At 40.3% G+C, this 20,576-nt stretch overlaps 1 protein-coding gene across 1 annotated transcript; it reads right to left on the bottom strand.

Annotated features, from left to right (window-relative positions):
* Positions 1 to 1,295: 1,295 nt before the first annotated feature.
* LOC308107976 (sodium channel regulatory subunit beta-4-like) lies at positions 1,296 to 17,852 on the bottom strand. The gene is made up of 6 exons (XM_080460614.1): positions 17,691 to 17,852; positions 10,818 to 10,981; positions 10,448 to 10,667; positions 10,113 to 10,242; positions 9,269 to 9,374; positions 1,296 to 1,404 (listed from the first exon to the last, which is right to left on the bottom strand). Exons 1-5 carry the CDS (start codon positions 17,782 to 17,784, stop codon positions 9,281 to 9,283), a joined length of 702 nt encoding a protein of 233 aa, XP_080316740.1. The 5' UTR covers positions 17,785 to 17,852; the 3' UTR covers positions 1,296 to 1,404; positions 9,269 to 9,280.
* Positions 17,853 to 20,576: the final 2,724 nt, after the last annotated feature.

A 20,576-nucleotide genomic window follows, 5' to 3' on the forward strand; every position in this document is an offset into this window, starting at 1 on the left:
AGGTTCAGTGCTTCACCACCTTTATGTAAAGTTACATACATCGACAGTATAAAAACAAACTCCAAGTAAAAACAAGATTACAAATCCAGGAATCCACAGAGCAGGAATGGCTTCCAAAAAAGGAAGAGACAATCCGTTGAGTGAGACTGACTAGTCAGTGACTGACTAGTCATGTGCAGAGGTGGGAAGAGTATATTTAAAAAGCGTACTCAGTTTAAGTATTGTTTTATTGTTATATCAAGTAATAGTAACGATCAGTAGGGTCACTAGGGGTAATATTGTCGTTGGATTAAAGCCTCAGTGAGTAATTGCTGAGTAAAATCATCACATGCTAATTCACATACACTCAAAACTATAACTTCTTTAAATTGATAATTAATACAACGTTAACACAAAAATTAAAAAGTCAAAAGAAGTAGTTTTAAAGTATATGTATGAGATAATTACATATGTGCACAAATAAGTCCGGGGTAGAAGAAAGGTGTTCTGGTCTAACGAGGTCCTGGTTCTGATGGATCAGAGTCTTTTCCCAGAGACGAGGGGCTGAAAAGGTTCGGTCCAGGTTGAGAGGGATCTGCTGCAATCCAGGATGACGATGGATTCAATTATGGTAGTGTTGAAGGTCACCATCATCTTCATCGAAGGGGGAAACTTCTTCAGCTGGCGTAGGAAGTACGGCCTCACGCCGAGCCTTCTTTTCCTCTATTTGGAGCATTATTTCTTATTGTGAATGCTCACAATATTAATTCTTGTGAGTTTTGCATGAGTCTCTTCCCAACAACTGAATCAAAAATGCACAAATTCCTCAATTTATCGATTAAAAAGCTATCAAAATTGTTTAAGTTCAATTGAAAATGTATTTATAGTTGAGACATTGGATAAAAATAAGTATTTAATTGGTCTATTATATAATAGTTTATTCTTTCTATGATAATGGGCGAGGCTCTGCCTGACGGCACGTCACTGATTCACATAGACTGTATTGTTAAAGTTTGATGCTGCTGGTTATGGAGCTCTTTTACTTTTTACTGTAAACAGTTTTTTGTTACTTTTATCCAAAATGTGCAGTGTCGCCCTGAAAACTTGCCTCTGGCCAAAAAAACCTGGGACAGCCGTAAGAGCAGCCAGACAGAAGACAAAGAAGAAGTAAAGACTTGTCAGAAAACATGTTTCAACTGCAGGAACACTGTCACGTTTTTTCTGAGCTTTGCCATTTAAACGTTCAAAATCGTGCGTCTCCTCGTCACTTCGCTGATGATTAGGTTTGTTGAAAATATTAAACATTCAACATTTCATTTTGTTTTCAGCTCCGTCCTCAAAATCCACATTGTGAAGACGACCTCTCGAGCTTGAGGAGCGGTGGGAACCAGCAGGTGGCGGTAATGCAAAGTTCACGGATGCAAACTACAGAAGAAGAAGAAGAAGAAGAAGAAGAAGAAGAAGAAGAAGAAGAAGAAGAAGAAGAAGAAGAAGAAGCTCAAATCCACAGGTAGAAATCCACAGGTAGAAGTTTAATTTAATTCAGAAGTGAATACTTCGTCTCCAGACTCAATTTAGACTGTAGATGGAGAAAATGTGTAATTTTCTATAATTAATCTATCTATCTATCTATCTATCTATCTATCTATCTATCTATCTATCTATCTATCTATCTATCTATCTATCTATCTATCTATCTATCTATCTATCGATCTATCTATTTTTTTTTTTTTACTAATTCAAATTTTCACTTTAAAAGTCTTGATGTTGTTTATACTAAATACCTTAAAAAAATACAATAAAAAAAAAAAAAGCAATTTACAATTGATTGTAGACACAAAACTGAGAAAATATGCAGCTCAGCATTGGTTTTCATTTTGAATCACACTGAACTGAAACTTTGTGAGGATCTTCAAACAGTTTTCACTTTGGTCAAAAATCCGTCTGCATTCTGCACGCGTGTTGGGTTAGTTACTTACAGTTAAACATTTGGAGTAATTGTAACTGTTTCGCTTGAAAGTTGTGCAGCAGTCGAGTGACGGTTATCCAAGGCTCAGACCGTTCTCAGAAGGTCTCTCTCTCTCTCTCTCTCTCCAGTCCAGCATTTATTTCATCATCAAGACCTCAAGCAAACTGGAGCTCATGACAAAAGTTTGTGACGAGGAAGTGAACTTGGCTGAAGTCCGGACCGACACGTTGTAGGGTCACTTTGTCATCTGAAGAATTGAGAAGCGGTTCGAGACCATTTTTCTGACATTGTAGACTTTCTAACCGCTAAAATACAATTTAACACAAAGCACTCACCCCCGGGCTAGCTCAGTATGTAGAGCATGAGACTCACAATCTCAGGGGTAGTGGGTTCGTGTCCCACGCCGGGTGTCACCTTCCTGTGGGCTCGCCACCTGCAGGAAGGTTCTTAATCGGTGCATTGTGATCTGGGTAACAGTGCTCAGACTTTCACCCCCGCGACCCGGAAACAGATAAGTGGAAGAAAATGAATGAACAAAGAACTCATTCCAAATCCCAAATTAAGGAAAACACATTCTCTCGTGCCTGTGATCAGGACGCTTCACGTAAAACTCTTTGAAGGCCGAACAAACGACGCAGTGAGACTGAGCGGCGCTCCCGGGAAATACAATCAGCATTTTATTTCCAGTATGTAGTTTTTTTAACAAGTCAAAATCTTTTGAGGTGCATAGTCATGGAGGGAACATGAGCAACATAGTCACAGACACAGACAAACAGCTGAACATTCTCGGGGAGGTTGATAGAGGGAAAACTGGGGGAGGGGGGTAGCAGATTTTGTTTTGCCCGTGTGCACGTTGAATAACCTGTGGTGACGTAAGCAAAAATACTGGATTTCACAGCAAGACTTCACCTAACTATAAAATACTAGAATCGGTAATAACATCGTTGGCTTAGGATAAAAGGTGTTTCTTTTCGATGGATTTGTTGTCTTTATTAAGAGAAGTTGATTTTTGCAGCCTCTCGATGTGTAAAAACAGCGATACAGTTTAAAATGCAGGACTGCAGGGGGAACATGTGGAGAGGTTAGCGTTCGCCTGTGCTTATAATTCAAACCTCTTGCTCGTTGGCCTTGGTCGACAAAGTAATCTCTCCGAAGAGTTATTGGAGGCAGTTTGCTCGGTGTGGCGTCATACTGACGCCTAACAGGCCACGACATGGATCACGTCTCACAATGGGAAACACTTGATGCCGTGCCAAAGTGAGAGCGTGTTGGTCCTGTTTCATTTCTCTTCTTTTATCATCCCTTTGGTTAAGATTGTTTTTAAGGTTTATTAAACTGACATAGGCTTGCTGTTTAGATCTTCTCACTGGTGTTGCCTAGCGACTCCCCCTGGAATTAGTCACAATTTTTCATTTGTTTATTTTCCTATGATTTTTCTCAAGAAATTTTTTAAACAAGAATATGTTAGTAAAACATCGGAAAACAGCTGAAAATGTCTTGTCTCCATCTCCCAAAGCACACAGCGATTGAATGTTGTGCTTTGTTTGGTCGGCAAACGAAATTTGGTACTTTTATTTCATGGTGTAAGACAGTAAGCAAACATTGTAAATAAGTACAGTTGAGAATGTGAACCCACTGCGGTTTTGGTATTTTTACTCCCCAAAAAATATGGTTTGAACATCTAAAAACGTATTAAAATTGTTGGTGTATAAGTTTCTCCTCTGTTAGTTGAGAGTATGACGAATCATTGCAGCCGCGATGTGGAATGTGGGAGGCAGAGAGCAGACTCTGGGCTTGGCAGTGTGAGTTTCAGCTGCTACACATACAGAAGTCGTACAGAGCGATACCATACACAGTTTAACATTGAAATGTCAGTAGTACAGCAGTAGACGGCAATATATTTTGGAGTAAGTATAGGTGTACTAAGTGAGTTGTGTGACATTTTAAAAGTTTTATAACAACAGCAGACATGATACTCTTGGATTGGCAGTATGAGTCTCAGCCGCTCTGGCAGTAAGAGCAATACTAACTCTAAGGAATCATAGTGGTCAATCAGATTTCTTCTTCATTATCACTGCTATTTCTATTTTTAAGCTCACCGCAGCCACCATTGTCAACGATCTCACAGAAGAGGGGCATTTGTAAAAAACAATTATCGATATTTGTATTTCCTCATCGGTTTAATCCCTTTTGAAACGTAGCCATCCTTCACTTAGAGCCAATTAAAGAAATTAATGATTTATCTTCAATGTTCAAACTATTTCCACTGTGTAAACGAGTTGCAACAATTACACACGGCCTCGTTTAACTATCCAGACTGCAGGAATTATTTAGTTTGATTTACAAAAGTCTGTAACTCAACATTACTATTAATGTGACATGTCCTTTCATTCCTGGTGACTGATCAATGTAAGCCGTGTGTGTGTCAGTGGCCGGCACTATGAGATGTTTGAGACATTTGCCACTAGGTGGCAGTCGACCTGTATTTATTGTGCTGTATTGCACCACTGCAGAGGAGCGTTTCATACTGCACAGTGCACACTCTGGTGCACACTCAGTACTGCAGCAATCTCTTCAAGCACTTGCCTGACCTCAAGGCTCATGGTGAGCATCAGGACAGGAAAACAAGACGGAGAAGATAGTACCCAGAGAGAAAACAAAATCTCAAACACTGAGTCAGTCTGCGTAATGGGATGTTTTCATACCCTATTACGACGTGAATGCACTACAGCTTGATCTGCATCAACACATTGTGTCACTCAGCATTGTTGTATCTGTCACATGATTAACCAACCGCCACTGAAAACAGCATTTTCACCCTTACACTCTCTTGGTTTCTGCATGACAGATTTGTCGGGAAGATTTTGTGTGTGAGGGATTTCTCACGGAACAAGTCACGAGATGAAACTGTTACCTTAACAACACTTAAACGAAGATGTTGAGAATTTCAAACAAAACAAACAACAACAACAATAAAAATAAATAAATAAATAAATAAAAATCTCGGGACCAACTCATGGGAACTGTGGCCACAAATATACTGTTATGCATCACAATCCCTGCATGAAACTACACATTGTATTTTTTCGGGGCGTCACAATAGTACATTGATAGACAGATCAACTCCACAATATTGCTTTTGCCTACCGGAAGACTTTGGATGTAGACATTTACCCTTTTTACAAAGGGATCATCACATGGTCACGTGTGTGTGTGTGTGTGTGTGTGTGTGTGTGTGTGTGTGTGTGTGTGTGTGTGTGTGTGTGTGTGTGTGTGTGTGTGTGTGTGTGTGTGTGTGTGTGTGTGTGTGTGTGTGTGTTTTGCTTCCATATGTCCGTATCGTTCACATTTTCACAGAAAACCAAGGGTACTGCGTCACTACCAGTACACGTTTTCAGTTACAGTGTTAGTAGTTGCAGTACACGCCCCACATTAATCACTACCCTAGTTCTATGAACATAGAGAAGGCCTAATCCCATTTATACAGGGCAACAAAATTCCCCGTGAAATAATGACGAAAATCAGCAATTGGCCTACATCGTACTTCACCTTTCTAAAAATCAACACCGTATGCATTCATGCAATAAAATCTCACTGCATGACACAGTGAGACCCTCCATCAAATCAATGCGTCTCGAAATTCGTAAATTTTAAGTCCTCCCAGTACATAAAATGTAATTTTGCTAAACAAGTTGAATACATGTGAAAAAACATACATGATAAACTCGTTGTATTCTTTGCTTTGGTTGCAACACGTGTCGTTGTCATAATAAAAGCATATAAAAATGCTCTTATTCCACAATCCGACTCTTTGACACATTCTAGTAATTTAACCTTCCGATTTCAACACAGAAGCTTTCAAATAGACAAAATAGTAGATTAAATGGGGAATGAAACACCAATGTCATAAAGTACATTTGTCAAATTGGTGTGAACACATGGCAACAGCTGACTATTAAAATGTAGATAAACTAAAGATGAATCAGAGTGTCAGTCCGTATGAAACATGGAGGAAAGAATTGAACATCATGTCAGAGGTTTTTGAGCTTAAATTCCACTTCCATTACTCCAGGAATTTCATACCGAGTGTAAATGGGACCATAAGTAGACCGATCCAATGCAGATAAATCGTCTAATGTAGATATATGATCCTAATGTAAATGCATTAGTTCAAATGAGATACATTTGTGTAGTGTAGGTACGTACATCAGTACGATGAACAGTGCCTTGGACAGACAGAAAAGCCAGCCGGTCCAGACACGTCCATAAAGTGTCTTCTAACAGGTTATTGCATAATCTGATGTCCATCTTATTGCTTCCATTGAAAGCAAGAAGGAAAATGCACTCCAGCAACAGAGAGAGCGTCAGGCTGACAGAAGTGAACAATTACAAAAATAAAAGAAAATCTGGTCATAGACCTCTGTTCCAGTAAAACAGCGTGTACTCAATGGCTAAAGCCATGCCAGCACAGTTTTTGTCAGATATATTTGTACTTAATGTACAAATGTTTGCTTTTTCATTTAACTCTGGTGCAATATCATAAAATATCAAAAACAGGGAAGACTGTGGGGATTCAGCTACGCTTCTTCTGTGTTACAAAGCCACTTTGAATACTGATAAAGTGCTGTATGGTTTTTGTATGCAAGGCAAGTGTTCTACTTTCTGTGTGTGTGTGTGTGTGTGTGTGTGTGTGTGTGTGTGTGTGTGTGTGTGTGTGTGTGTGTGTGTGTGTGTGTGTGTGTGTGTGTGTGTGTGTGTGTGTGTGTGTGTGTGTGTGTGTGTGTGTGTGTGTGTGCGTGGCTCTCAGCTGTTACAGCTATGGTAGCTATGTATCTGGGTGGGGCGGATCATGTCTGCCCTCTTCACCGAGGCGACCTCTATCTGTCAGCGGCTATCAGAGAGCATTCCAATTCCCAGCGTGCATTTTAGCACTAACTTCTCCCCTGCTATTCTATTACAGGATGAATCCATGAAGCCTCATGGACTTTACATGGTTTTGTGTAAAAAAAAAAGAAAAAAGTAACAAAAACTAACATACATCCTTAATGTGGACATGTTTTATCCTTTACATTCATATATATCAGTATGTGTATGTTCCTGTATTTGCCAATTTACTCTGACTAAGCTTTTGCACTGAAACACTTGTTCTAACCACATCGCCATTATTTTCAATGTTCATAGTTTCTTAATACAATCACGGCCACCAGTTGTCATCCAGTCTTAACCCTGGACTTATTGACAATAAATATGTGGACTAGTTGTAAACTTAGGTAGCATAATGTTGATGGCTAACCATGACTCACCACTGGCCTAGTGGAATACTCACACATTCAATATGTTATATATATATTTTTTTTTAAATCAGATTGAAACGTTTAAGTAACTTCGTATCAAATTAAAGTAGTATTTTACATTTGTTCCCTGACAGTCTGTACATTCTTACGCAGTAATATCTCACTGCAATGCTGCCTGCAATACTGAGGTTGTATCAATAGACGTTTTTATTATTTTTTTGTATTTCTTTTTTTTTATTTGGCCTAGAGCACATTTACAATATAGCATATTGGTAAAATGTTTACTTGAGTGGGCAGCTAGCCAGAGAGGGTCCATTTACATATGCGGTACTGTGGAAGCAACCCGAAGAGAGCATTTGTTGCTCTCTCCACCTACAATACATGCTGCTGATGTGACTTATGTAAGGTGCTGACTCCTTGAACCGTTCCTATAGTTTTTAAGATCTATTACTCATACTTTGAGTTAGTAAAAGGTTCCTACATATATTGAATAAGAGAAAAAGTGACTGACTCCATCATCTTTCAAGTCCCTAAAAGTTAGTGCAGGCCAAAGGTCTGAATGTTTCTTTGAAATCACCTGATTGAAGGCGTTTTGAAAAAGGTTGCAGCTGTGCTGGAAGGGGCATTGACAGAGCTTCGACACTTCAGGCTGAGGTGGAGGGGTGAATGGGACCATACAGAAACACACAGACACGTTCCTGTACTGTGGTGCAACATATACTTATATGACGTTATATAAAATGCGCACATGCTAAGAATGCATTGGTTATTTGTCAGAAGCAGCATGATTAAGGTCATTCCTTTCTAGAGGGAGCTGGGTAGTCTGGGGATTGTCTCTGATGAGGGGTACTTTAAGGTTGTTGTTTTTTTTTTTTTATACTTTTTTTTAGTGTTTTTATCCTCCCACGAGCAGTGAGAGCAGAAGCAAAACAGGCACCTGTGTTTATCTAAAGCAAAATAATAGAACCTGTGCAGAACTGGATCCTTCAGTCACCACAAGAAGCCCTGTTCACTTGCCATGCTCGATCAAACCCTCCCACTGGCATTACACTGAACCAAACACCCAGAACAGTGCGTCCAACCAGAAACTAGCGGCAGACATGAAAGCTGGTACTGCAGAGGTTAAAGTCGAGGCATAAAGGTCAGGGGAAAAAAATAGCTTTCAAGACTTTTAAAGAACAAATAAAATGAGTCATTTGATACTCGGAAGCACAGCAGATTGTATGGTAGCCAATTTTCTTAGTTAAAATGCCATTTCACAAGCAGGTTAGGATTTTCTTTTTATTATTCTTCTAAATTGAGAAAAAAAGTTGGCTTTCATTTATGGTGAAAACGTGTGGCAGTCTCCTGGATCGTCCACATTTGTATCCTATGTGTAACAGAAGCTTTTTAGAAATGTGCTGTTCTTCAGATGACCTTGTGGTAGTTCATAGATAGATTTCGGAATGTGTAACTGGACAGCTTTATTTGACTCTAGAGTTGTGAACCATTAATCCAACATGTTGAGTCTATCAACCAAAAACCATAACATGTGTTTTAGAATCACAAAAATCCTTAAATTTAACAAATAGATGTGAGACGATGCAAGAACTGCTTTGTGCAAACGTTTTCCTTTAACACAAGGTTGACAAATGATAATAATCATATAATAATAATGAGAAGAAATAGACCAATTCGGAATATTTCGGGAAGGTGTAAATGTACCTTGATTGCGAGAATGAATGTTTGGAATTGACAAATAAAGTTGGAGGCTTCACTGTAGGGAAACAATGTTTGGTTCAGTACGAGGCAGAGCAGGATTTAACAACAATGGCAGTACTTTGTAAAACAAGTGGGCTATAATGTAAGCGAGAGAGTGATCCAGGCATATGCATATGTCACACTTCCCAAATCTCAAGCATGATTTAAAATAGCCATTTACAAGTTGTATTGGTTAGCCACTCGTAGGATAAAACAATCCACTGTTAACAGCTTTTTCTCTGAGTGTGTACATTTGTCTAACATATATACAAACATACAGACATACTTTGCATTTTGCTCAAGCCTTTGGTGTCCCTTTGTTATCAGCTTTGGCTCCCGAAAGTCCATTTTCTGTGTTGTCATTCCCTGAGGAGCTCACCAGGCACTCTTTACTGCAAAGGACAGGAACGACAAAGGTCAAGATGTATACATGTAGAGGAGAAATATGCACTTACAAGTTGTGCAGGCTAAAGTTCAGGCTGGAAGTTGTGGGGGTGTACTCTCTGTACGGGTTGTGGGTGACAACACTGCCTCTGCAGTAATCACTTTGCACCCTGAAATTATTATAAACTTTTATCAGAGGTAAACTGTCCACCGCTCCTTCATCCTCATTTTAACAACTTCAGTTGCCGCGTGCACATAGAATATGACATTTGTTGGTGGTTGTGTACATTTGTTCACTTTCACTTTTGGTTTCAGTGTAAACTGATAATATTCTAAAGGATCTACTTATAACTTATCTATCTATCTATCTATCTATCTATCTATCTATCTATCCGTCAGTCGGTCGGTCGGTCGGTCGGTCGGTATGTATAGATAGATAGATAGATAGATAGATAGATATAATGTATTATGTGGATCAAGCAACATTGTTATTTGTTTAAATTGCTAATGTTTGTAAAAAAAAAAAATAAAATAAAATCCAAGTAAAGATAACTTCGTGTTTATCCTATCTCAGGACCCTTAGCTCCATCTGCATAAACTAGAGTGTAGGTTTAATACAGTGTTCGTTATCATTATCCCCTGACACTCAGTCCACCAACGTTCAAAGCTTTTCCAAGACTTGCAGTATGAGCGTGTTCTCAGTTTGTTTTAAAACCTGTTTCTGTACCAAACAGTGATCTACTCACTTCTTCTCGTCATCCTTCAGCAGGAAGTGCACAACCAAGGCCTTTATCACCATGACAATGATCCCTAATCCAATGACTCCACCGACCACTGAGACGATGATGACCGTCAAAGTATTGTCAACCTCACTCACTGTAAAGGTGGAACAGAGGAAAACACAAGGACAGGTAGATAAAGTAATCAATCCAGAGGAAGAATTTCAACAAGTAACTTCAGATACTACCAGTAGAACACATAGCTTTGGGGTAAAATGGTGAAAAACAAAACAAAACAAAAAACCCTGCGTGGTTGAAAAGGGAATGTTGTATATTTGTGTGTCTGTGATCCTGCGACATACGTTGGTTCACCACTATAAGGGTGAAGACAGCACTGTGGTTGCGATTCTTCTCTTTTTGGTTTCTGGCAAAGCAGATGTAGTCTCCTGCATCGTCAAAGGTGATGTTCCACAACAAGATGGAGATGTTGTTTGTCTTTGAGGAACCGACAAACTCCACACGCTCGTGGAACACTTGCACCTTTGGCTCCACGCCCTCCTGAGGAATTTCTGCGTCACAATACTACAGATGCAAACAAATGCAGTTAGATTAACAGTATAAATTGTATTATTATGTGTGTTTCAGCATGCAGCAGGACAGATCAGCAAAGGGAACTCTCTGTCTGTATTTACATTGTACCCAAGTTGCATCAGTGTTGTGTGCATGTTGTACCTTCAGAAGGGTTCCATTGGCATTACACTGCCATCTGAAGTAGAGGTTTCTGATGCCAATACAAGAAGAGTAGGTGCAGGGCAGCAGAACTGTGGAGCCATTTATTGCTTCGATTGAAGACACTTTACCTGTCGACACCTCAAGCCCACCAACACTCCATGCACCTGTTGGGAAAACGGTAGCAAAAAATGAAAAGTACATAAAACAATTTGATTTTACAAAAATGTACACCTTTCCCATTGGAGATTAGTCTTCTTCCAAACCATGGTTGATTTCTGGATAATCCAAACAACCATGACACTCAGCTGTGTTGAAGTGCTGAACCGCACAAGTCACCGGCACGGCATGAAATCATCAGATTTCTAAGAAGAGTTTACAGTATGCAACTTGGTTTTGCTATAGTAGTATATTCCTAAAATATTTGCATTTGTCTGTATCTCTGTCAGTGTCTTTCAGCTCATCAACCAGGTGGCAAGGCTCTGTGTGAGACGCCGATGGATTATAGACACAATGTCACACTCGACAGCAATGATTACCCCCCCCCCCCCCCCCCCCCCCCAAAAAAAAAAGTCACCCATACTTTATAGTATTTCTTGTGTAATTAAAAATAATAATATATAACTTCCCAAGAAGAAATCTGTTCTGCACCTCGTGTTTGGATTCAGTTTTGCAGGTTGTATTGATTCTGCAATGACAGCTGGTGTAATTCCCAGATAGCTGCTTTGGTGTCTCTCACACGGTTGGGGTCTATTTATAAATGCTCTGGTCTGCACTGACCTGCTCAGGATCACATTACACTTGGACACAGTGTAGACAGCGTTGGTGTACATGCGTGCCTATGAGTACATGGTGAGCTTGCGTCTACTTATGTGTAAGAATGTTGCACCACTTGCTTTGTGAAGACATCTATATTAACACTAAACACTCGTTGCAACAACAATAGAATCTCACTCAGTCAGCTAGGATGAACCGTCTATTCTAAGTGAGGTGTTGATATCTCTGGATACTCTGTAATACTTTGTGATCACTTACTATGAAGGCGGCATACTTTACCAGTTTCGCTGTCTTTGTACTGTCACTCAGCACATCAAAGTTAACAATTGTATTCAAAGTGTATAGGTATGTATATATATATACATTTTCCATTTCACATGGTCATGGGGTGGGTTCTAAATCTCAAAGCGACCAAGTGCAAATGAAAATCTAGGATACATGTACTATTAAACAAAAGAGACAAAAAAGTTACTCGTACTCCATTATTAGTCTGGTGCATCAATAAAAGGGATTCATTTATTTATTATTTTCTTTACTCCAAGCCTCAGAGCTAAATTCTCTTCCTCTTCCTCTTCCTCTTCCTCTTCCTCTTCCTCTCTCTCTCTGTCTCACACACACACACACACACACACCAGTGACGACAGCGGCTGCAAACAACAGAGCAAAGTTTGGTTTCTCTTTGGAGCAACTACTGACAATAGACAATTAGTTGTGTGATTGAGACTTCTCATTACAGAGAAAGATTTTGGGATGAAATTCATGTCTCTTCCTGATACCAACACTCACGCACAAACACACATACACAGCCCGGGTTTTCCCAGATAGAATGGCCTGCCAGCAGTAAGGACCTCAAACTCAATGAACACTTGTTGGATTTCATGCCGTTTGCCATAGTGACAAACATCTCAAAGTTGGCCGACTTGCAAATAAGGCTTGTTGAAGACTATGACGCCATTCCACATGGAATTCATGGTATTTCCGAGTTGGATGTTGTTGACTGTAACTGTGCTTTTGACCTCAGAGTCACTTTGAAAGATTCCCTTTGTTTGCATGGGTTGTTTTGACCAATCACTCTCTTCATTCAATAAGAAGTGTGGTCTGTTAATCGAAATTCTTCTTTGAACCAGACTTTAGTCGTCATATTTCTGTTGGCTTGATCTGCTCTAAGTTCTCCCATTCCAACAAAGTTCAATTGTCATCGATTGGAGGATTTTTTAATCAGTATTATTGTATTAGCATGAAAGATCCGTAATCGAGCACTGTTACTGTCAATATACCAGAGTCCAGTCGTACTATTTGTCCAGAAGATAGATTTCTCCAATGGAACTGCATGTTTTTCACAGCATTTTATCTGCGGCCACTGACACGGCCAGCTCAACACAAGTTCTTGTGACTTGCTTTTAAAAATATTACATGTTTTTTTTTTTGTCAATTTTTTTACCTTTTCTCATTTATCTCCACAGTTGTCTCTTCTTCTCTTATTTTTACTGCCTCTCTGTAGAAATCTTGACTCGACTCCTTTTAGTAGCATCTGAGGTCATTTGGGTTTCGCTTGTTCTTTTCTGGGTCTGGTTTTGCTCTCTTTTAATGGACTCTTGGTATTTTTTATTTTTTTTTGCAGCATTGAGCACTTTCGTTCTGATGCTTTTTTTCTCATTTTTCTCATTCATTCTGTTTGTTGTTGCTTTCAGGTATGACTCCTCAGGGACACTAAATCTAAATAAAAACAGGGCAGATGCGAGTAACCACTTGGTGTGTGTGTTTTTGGGTCTCTTTTGGTGCAGGACAGTCACTGTATGAAATGCTGGCTTACGGGCTTGAAACAATTCTTTTGAACTCTGCTGAGTAGGACAATGAATAAACTTATACCCTCCATCAATAATTACTGACTGTGTGACAAGTGCTGCGGAGGGATAAATGTTGTGAAGGAAAACGAGCAAGCATGCAAGTGAGATCTTCCTGGCTTATGCCGTGTGTCTTTATCATCACAGTCTGAATGGTGATCGCTTCCATGAGAGGAGTGTCCCCCCTCAAGCCTCGAAATAGATTTCACACCTCCCTCGCTTTACACCTCTGCCCTATACTATCACTTTCCTCTTCATCTCCTCACTCTTCCCTCTGCTCGTCTTCGGTCTTTACAGTTTGTCCTGACAACACCCACAGACCGCGTACCGTTGTTTTCTACTGTATGCATGATTGCTTTTGCTACACATGTGTACTTCCTTGTAAATGTCGGCATACACATGAGCAATAGGCTGGAATGTATGATATTTTTAGCCCCTGTATCAAATATATCTCTTTGTCCCAGCTGGGAAACATCAATATCTGCATCAATGATGGCAGGGAAAGGAGCTCTGTGTGTGTGTGTGTGTGTGTGTGTGTGTCTGTGTGTGTGTGTGTGTGTGTGTGTGTGTGTGTGTGTGTGTGTGTGTGTGTGTGTGTGTGTGTGTGTGTGTGTGTGTGTGTGTGTGTGTGTGTGTGTGTGTGTGTGTGTGTGTCCTTGGCTGACTGTCAAGGTGAGTTTTTTTTTCTTTAAGTAGGCCAGAGATTGAAGGGTTAATGTATTTCTGAGTGAACCCATAGAGAGCTGACTGAGGACACTATGAGAAAGACTAAGAGAGAGGGGAGTGATGGGAAAGGTAGGAGAGAGGAGAGGTGGATAATAGAAAAGCATGAAGTAGAAAATGGTGTTAATGAAGGGGGGGGGGGGTGCAGGAAGGGCTGAAGGGGTCACAAGTGAAGAGGACGGAAATGGTTACAGGCTCTTGTTGACACCGTTTGTAAACATGGGGAAGGCAGATTAAGTAATATGATAGGCATGCAAACCAATAACAACATGCGATGTGCTTATCACATTTACATGCCGACTGCTGATGATATGTCACTGGTAATTGCTGTGTTGCAACCAGACTGCTGTGTATCTGCATCTCATTTCTCACTGCACCATATTACTCATATGTAGATGTCTGTAGTTTATTCATCACTCAGAAGGCTTGCGTAATTTCCTATGCTCATACGTGGGATCAATAAATGCTTTGGAAGCCAGAGATGCATGGTCACTTCTTTTCCCTAATTTTGAGGTAAGTGAGTAAGCTGTCTTACGAGTTTTGGTTTATCTGCATGGCAAAGAGCGGTGTTTTGAGAGAGACTAAAACATTTATGGGGAAATTACCACTGTTCTTTGGAAGGAGCTCTTCTGCCTGCCGCCCATTCATGTTTAGCATCAGGTTTCAATTTGTATCTTAGCCTGTAATATCAAAAGTGTTGTTAAGTAGTTGAAAAGGCAGGATCTTTCTTTATAAATGAGCATCAGCATGAACAGCGCGCTTTGATCAGGGCTTTGTTTATCTGTGTTTTCCTGTTTGTGGCTTCTGTTGCCAAAATATGTGTCATTAGAAAATTCTACAATGGCCGGGTAAGATAATATAATTGGGACAGATTTAAAGAAGACCCAGAATTATAACAGATGTGTGCTCATATTTCAACAAATGCCTGTATGATCTTTGAACATTATTGTCAAATGCATAGGAAAAACACATTGATGATCAATATTAACATATTTGATATTAGAAGAGCTTAAGCATGTGAACCAATAGAAATAAACTAAATGTCCTAATAGTGGTCGGAAATCAAGCAGTCAAATCAATGAGCTGCAACTGTTGAAGTCGCTGAGTCTAAACAAAACCAATGATATTTTTCTTTAACTTCTCCCAGAGGTCACTTGTAAAGGTTTTTAGACATCCAACTATGAAATAACCATAATTATGACTGATTGACCTTAAGTAGAGGTCAATGTGGATTGTTTTGGAGTCAAATGGTTCAGTTTGCAGTTGCCTCGGTGCTTAAAATTGCCAATGATGCCAGCATTTAAGTTCATCATAACACTGCAAGTCAGAAATCAGTGTGGATGTGTCCAGTAGAGCGGTTCTTGCTCGAGCGCTTTCCAAGTATAAATAAAACATGATGTTGCATTTAATTCACAAGAACAGCATAACAACCGTCTTGAAAATGAAACTCAAGAGTCGTCGGAACTGCCACAAGCTTAAACTCGTCTTTTATTATTCCTGCTTGGGAATGCTCTGTTTAATACTAGAAACAACATCAGAGGCAACTGCAAAACAGCAATAGTTACAACCTTCCAAGAAGAACTAAACACAACTCTTTTGGAAACTAGTCTGTGTAGCTCAAGCCTTTTTTTTTAATCAAATAGCGTGTCAATGCCTGATGTTAGAAATGATGGTACTGTTTCACTGTCTATATCTCACCAATGTGTGGAAGCACTTTATTTTATTTAGAGTCCCTGAGATTACACACCACTCAATTATTATAATTTAGTCTTCAATTTATCATCAGTGAATATGATATGAGGGGGAAATGTGCAGTGAAGTCCTTCCCACCCACATTTCTGTGAGAGTATTTGCAATTTACATGTGTCTGCATTCTATCAGCTGATGTTGTGAGATGTTCAGCGTGGGGTTGGAGTGGTGGCATTGCAACTGGATGGAGGAAGAGAGCTTGTATTCAGAAGGGGTCAACATGTAGATAGTTCCCTAATTCTCAGCTAAACTGTTTTTGTCATTTGTCATATTTTCAAGTTTATCGTTTAATTATATTAAGAGCTTACACATTTCTCAATATGCTTACTAGTGACATGTGTGTGAAAAAGCATATTGCATCAGTATCAATGTGAGCAAAGGGGACTTTTCCTGGGCTTCTGCAACAAACAGTGCTTAAGCATGTGGGTAGTGGATCATAGTTCGGATCCCCTGCTGGAAGACGAGATGTGGGCAAGGCCCAGGGATCAGCCGAAGTGAGGTAATTGACAGAGGAAGATAGCTTTTGGTTTCACACCTATATTATCTTGTCATTTTCTTATTCAAGCACTGTTCCCTCGGCCACTCTCCCGTCTCGCCTTCCTACAGGTGTGTCACACTAAACCTCACACCCGTGAACATTAACTGTTCTCTCCCACTTCAATGTGTGCTCTCTTGTTTACGATTCAATTTTAATCATAGAGCAACAGAATAGACTTTATTTAGCAAAAGTCATTGGTTTTTGGTGCAGAAAACAACTTTTTCTCTCATAATTTATTGGTTAAACATCATAAATGATGCACATCTTACTCGTTAATGAATTATTTATGATATATTAGTATTAAAAGTAAAAATACTTTTTTTGGTGCACTTAAACTCTTTTTCACAGAATTCTTTGACTCAGAAAGGATAGGATGATACGATATATACTATAATGCAGTCTTCTAAAAGATGACCCTAAAATTCTGCTCTTCACTCTTTTCCATCATAAAACTTAACAACCATCAACATAAAAAACTTTTATAAATCTTAAATATTTTTAAGGATAAGAGGGCATTATTTGGCTCTACGATAGAGTCAGGGTTGGTATTAACAAAAGCACAGATCACCACTGCACCACTACGTTGCCACCAGTACAATATATATACACACACATGTACATGAGATGAGCGACGTAACACAAATGCTTTTTGACATTCTGGCAGCTGAAAGTTTAGCTTTATTCATTTTCTTTCATAATTCCTGTTCTTTGAAGCAAGGCCTTGTTCACTGCATACACAAGGAATCATTTAACAAGTTGCGCAATCAACCCAGTAATCAGATATTCAGCATATTCTAATCCAACTGAGTCAAAGGTTGCACGTTATAGGCCTTGATATCCTCGAACATGTAAACATCACCTATGATGTTGTTGAGTATTTTATTTTAATGATATAGACAGGTATAGCAGAAGTGATGTGAAAAATAATTTAACATGATTTGCTGTGAAAATCACCATTCATCAATCAGTGTCGAATAAAACTTTTCTTTAAGCATAAAAGGTCCATAAAGAAACATTTTGAAGACGTAGATGCAAGTTTCATTTTATTGCAATTCAGAATAGAACATAATTCCTTTTATTGCCATTCTAAGACACGGTCTCATGAGATAAGGTTTTACCCAATCTCAAGCTTGCACTAAGACGTATTGCTGAGGATTAGAATATTGTTGTGGTGGAAGGTTGAGATACGGCGAAAGAGAGAGGAATGACATGGCACATAGAGGTAAAGTGAGCAGCATAACTCACCCAGCAGCAGCGCAACTGCCAGACCAGCATGAAGTAGATCCCCTGATCTCAGTCGACCGGGGACACTTGGACCGGTGCTGTCCATTGACGCCATGACACCAACGCCACCTGTCTCTCTCTGTAGTGAAAGAATGTGTGTCTTGGTCAGTCTGTCCTCCTTGCTGTCGGTAACTGTATGTATGTTTGACTTATGTGCCTTTGGAGCAAGATGGGACACTGAGCTGTGCAGCTGTAGGCAGACTCTGAGTTCCTGCTATCAGTCCCTCCCTCTTCTCTCCTCCTCTGATCTCTGTCCCAGGAATGAACAGAGGGAAGAAGCATAAAAAGACAGGAGCATAAATTCCTTCAGGGAGCTCCCTCCTGTCCAGTTGTCCCCTGGTCCACTCTCCAGCAGCCTAAGAAAGCAGCAGCAGCAAAAAAAAAAAAAAAAAAAAAAAATGCAGCAGCCAACTGAATGGATAGTGGAGACTCTCGCTCTTGTTTTTTACTCCCTCCTGTTCTTTCCCTCTGCCGTTGTCTCTGGCAGACTTGATGGTGAGTATCCAGCAAAGCAGAGTGTGAAGCAGGAGGCAGAGAGGAGAAGCGAGGCAAAGCGGTAGCGGCGTAGCAGCGTTGTGTCAAACAGCTCCTCCGCTCCAGCAGCAGCAGCAGCAGCAGCAACAGCCAGGGAAGCAGGCTGGCCAAGAAACCCCATAGGGGGGAGACATAGGCTGGAGGGGGGGGAGGAGAACACACAAGAGGCACAGAGGGATGCTGGAGCGAAGCCAGCAGCCAGGCAGAAAAGCAGAAAGTGCGTGTCTCCCTAGCCGGCACAGGGAGGAATGAACGAAAGAGGTACTGCAGAGGTGAAGATAGAGAGAGAGGGAGTGAGGGAGGGAGCGTGAAGGAGGGGACAGAATTGAGTTGGGGGGGGGGGGGGGGGGGGGGGGGGGGGGTACAGGCGTGATGTCTGCTGCCACGTGGACAGAAACACACGCACCTCCCACACAGCCTCACTGAAGAAAGTCGTAGATGCAGACACTGGCTGGATGCTTCACCAATACCCAGTACCACTGTCTTTACATCCTCCACGCCAAATTCCACTTTCAAGTATTTACTGTCTCAGACTCTTGGCAGGGTAATGCATTGATAAGATCTGCTTGAATCTATTGGTACGTTTTCTATCCAATGACTCAGGATTTATCACTTTTTCATGGGCGCTACAGTGAGGATTGTAACCCTGGCAGTGTGCATGTGTGTGTGTGTGTGTGTGTGCGTGTGTGTATTTCCCATTATGATAAACATATGACTTACTTCCACAGGTGTACAAAATACTGTAAATGTTAGCATCATCAATTGATTGAAACCCAACAACTGCACTTAGTTTATGCTACGTACAGCTCATTCTATCAACAGTAGTCGTTGATATGTTTTAGAGAGTGTACCACATATGTTTAACTTTTGGTGAGAGCTCAATGTCTAAAAAGAACAAGGCAAAACAGCTCAGGCCGGCTGTATCATTTGTTCATAATATATGCACAGTATGTAATAGTGACTTCACTGTAGAATACTCCGATAAGAGTCCTTTCCACTTGCCATCCCCGTGCTCCATATCCAACCCGAGCCTTTGACAGTTATTGGACCTGCTGGGCCTGTAAGACAGCAACGTGTCCTTCACACTACGTTACGACACATGCAGCCAACGGGACATTACACAATTCATAATTGATCGTTTAGCAATCTCAGGCCAGCCTTCAGCGCTATTGGCCGGTAGTGAAGAATCACCAAAGTCCTCTACCTGATTGTGCAGCCTGACCTCATTCACAGGATTCATGACTTCCTCGCCAGTCGACAAACATACGACCAGTGTCATCATCCATCTTGGAGCCACACAGGGCGACATCGGCCTCCATTCTACTCTTCTGATTTGACTCAGTCGTGTAAGAGGAAGTAAGAAATCAAAAGTGATTTTGAAACTTCCCTCATGTCAAGGTCTACTGGCCGATCACATTCTGGGACTGGTGGGAGCACCATTCAGTTGCAGGAATGTGCAGAATATTCCTTATCGCCATGAAAGCCATTTTTCTGAGCAATGTGATTCTATCCTACTGCTCTCTATGCTACTCTATTCCATTCTATTGATGTGAGGTAAGTAAGTAAGATGTCATTCTTTTTATGTAATTAACACAAGATCTCTTTGTACTACACCTACTTAACCTCAAGTCGACACATTTTTATGACTTGGCATGACAGTTATGTGGGTTGTTTTGGCATCACTTTCAGCTCCCTGGAGAGTTGGCACACTGTGAGTTGTAGATGATCCTGTGATTAATGCACAGTCATACACTTTTCATAATCTTTGAGTAAGTGGATTATTTTTTATATAAGATGATCATTTTGCTTGGATTGTGCACTTCAATACAAATAGAAAAACCAAAAAAAAAACACTTTTGTATCACAATATTTTAGAATACCGCAAAATGTTTCTTTTATTTTTATTTTTTTTCTGGTTTTTATAGCAATTACCATTTACCTGTTTTCATTTCCGGTTTTTCCTCCTCTTCCCACCACTGTCCATAAAGACATGATGGATGTGTGACCTCACACAAACCACATGTTGTCAGGTAATTCATCTCTTGGACTTTGCTGTCACTTCCAAGTTCAGCCGTGTACGGAGGTGGAAGGGTGATAGATTGTCAGATACATGTTGTACCTTGGCCATGAGGACAAACATGTATATACTATTGATGATGAAGATAAATACACCACCCTCACAAAAAAAAAATAAAGACATGCGTGTAATGAGTGTTGAAACAAGATGCGTGTAGATAGTATTTCATGAACACATGCATCTTTGCTTATGCACCCAGTCACATGCACACACACCTGCCTCTGGACAGGGTGACC

This window comes from Lipophrys pholis, assembly GCF_963383615.2.
Source record: "Lipophrys pholis genome assembly, chromosome: 3".
Classification (NCBI taxonomy): domain Eukaryota; kingdom Metazoa; phylum Chordata; class Actinopteri; order Blenniiformes; family Blenniidae; genus Lipophrys; species Lipophrys pholis.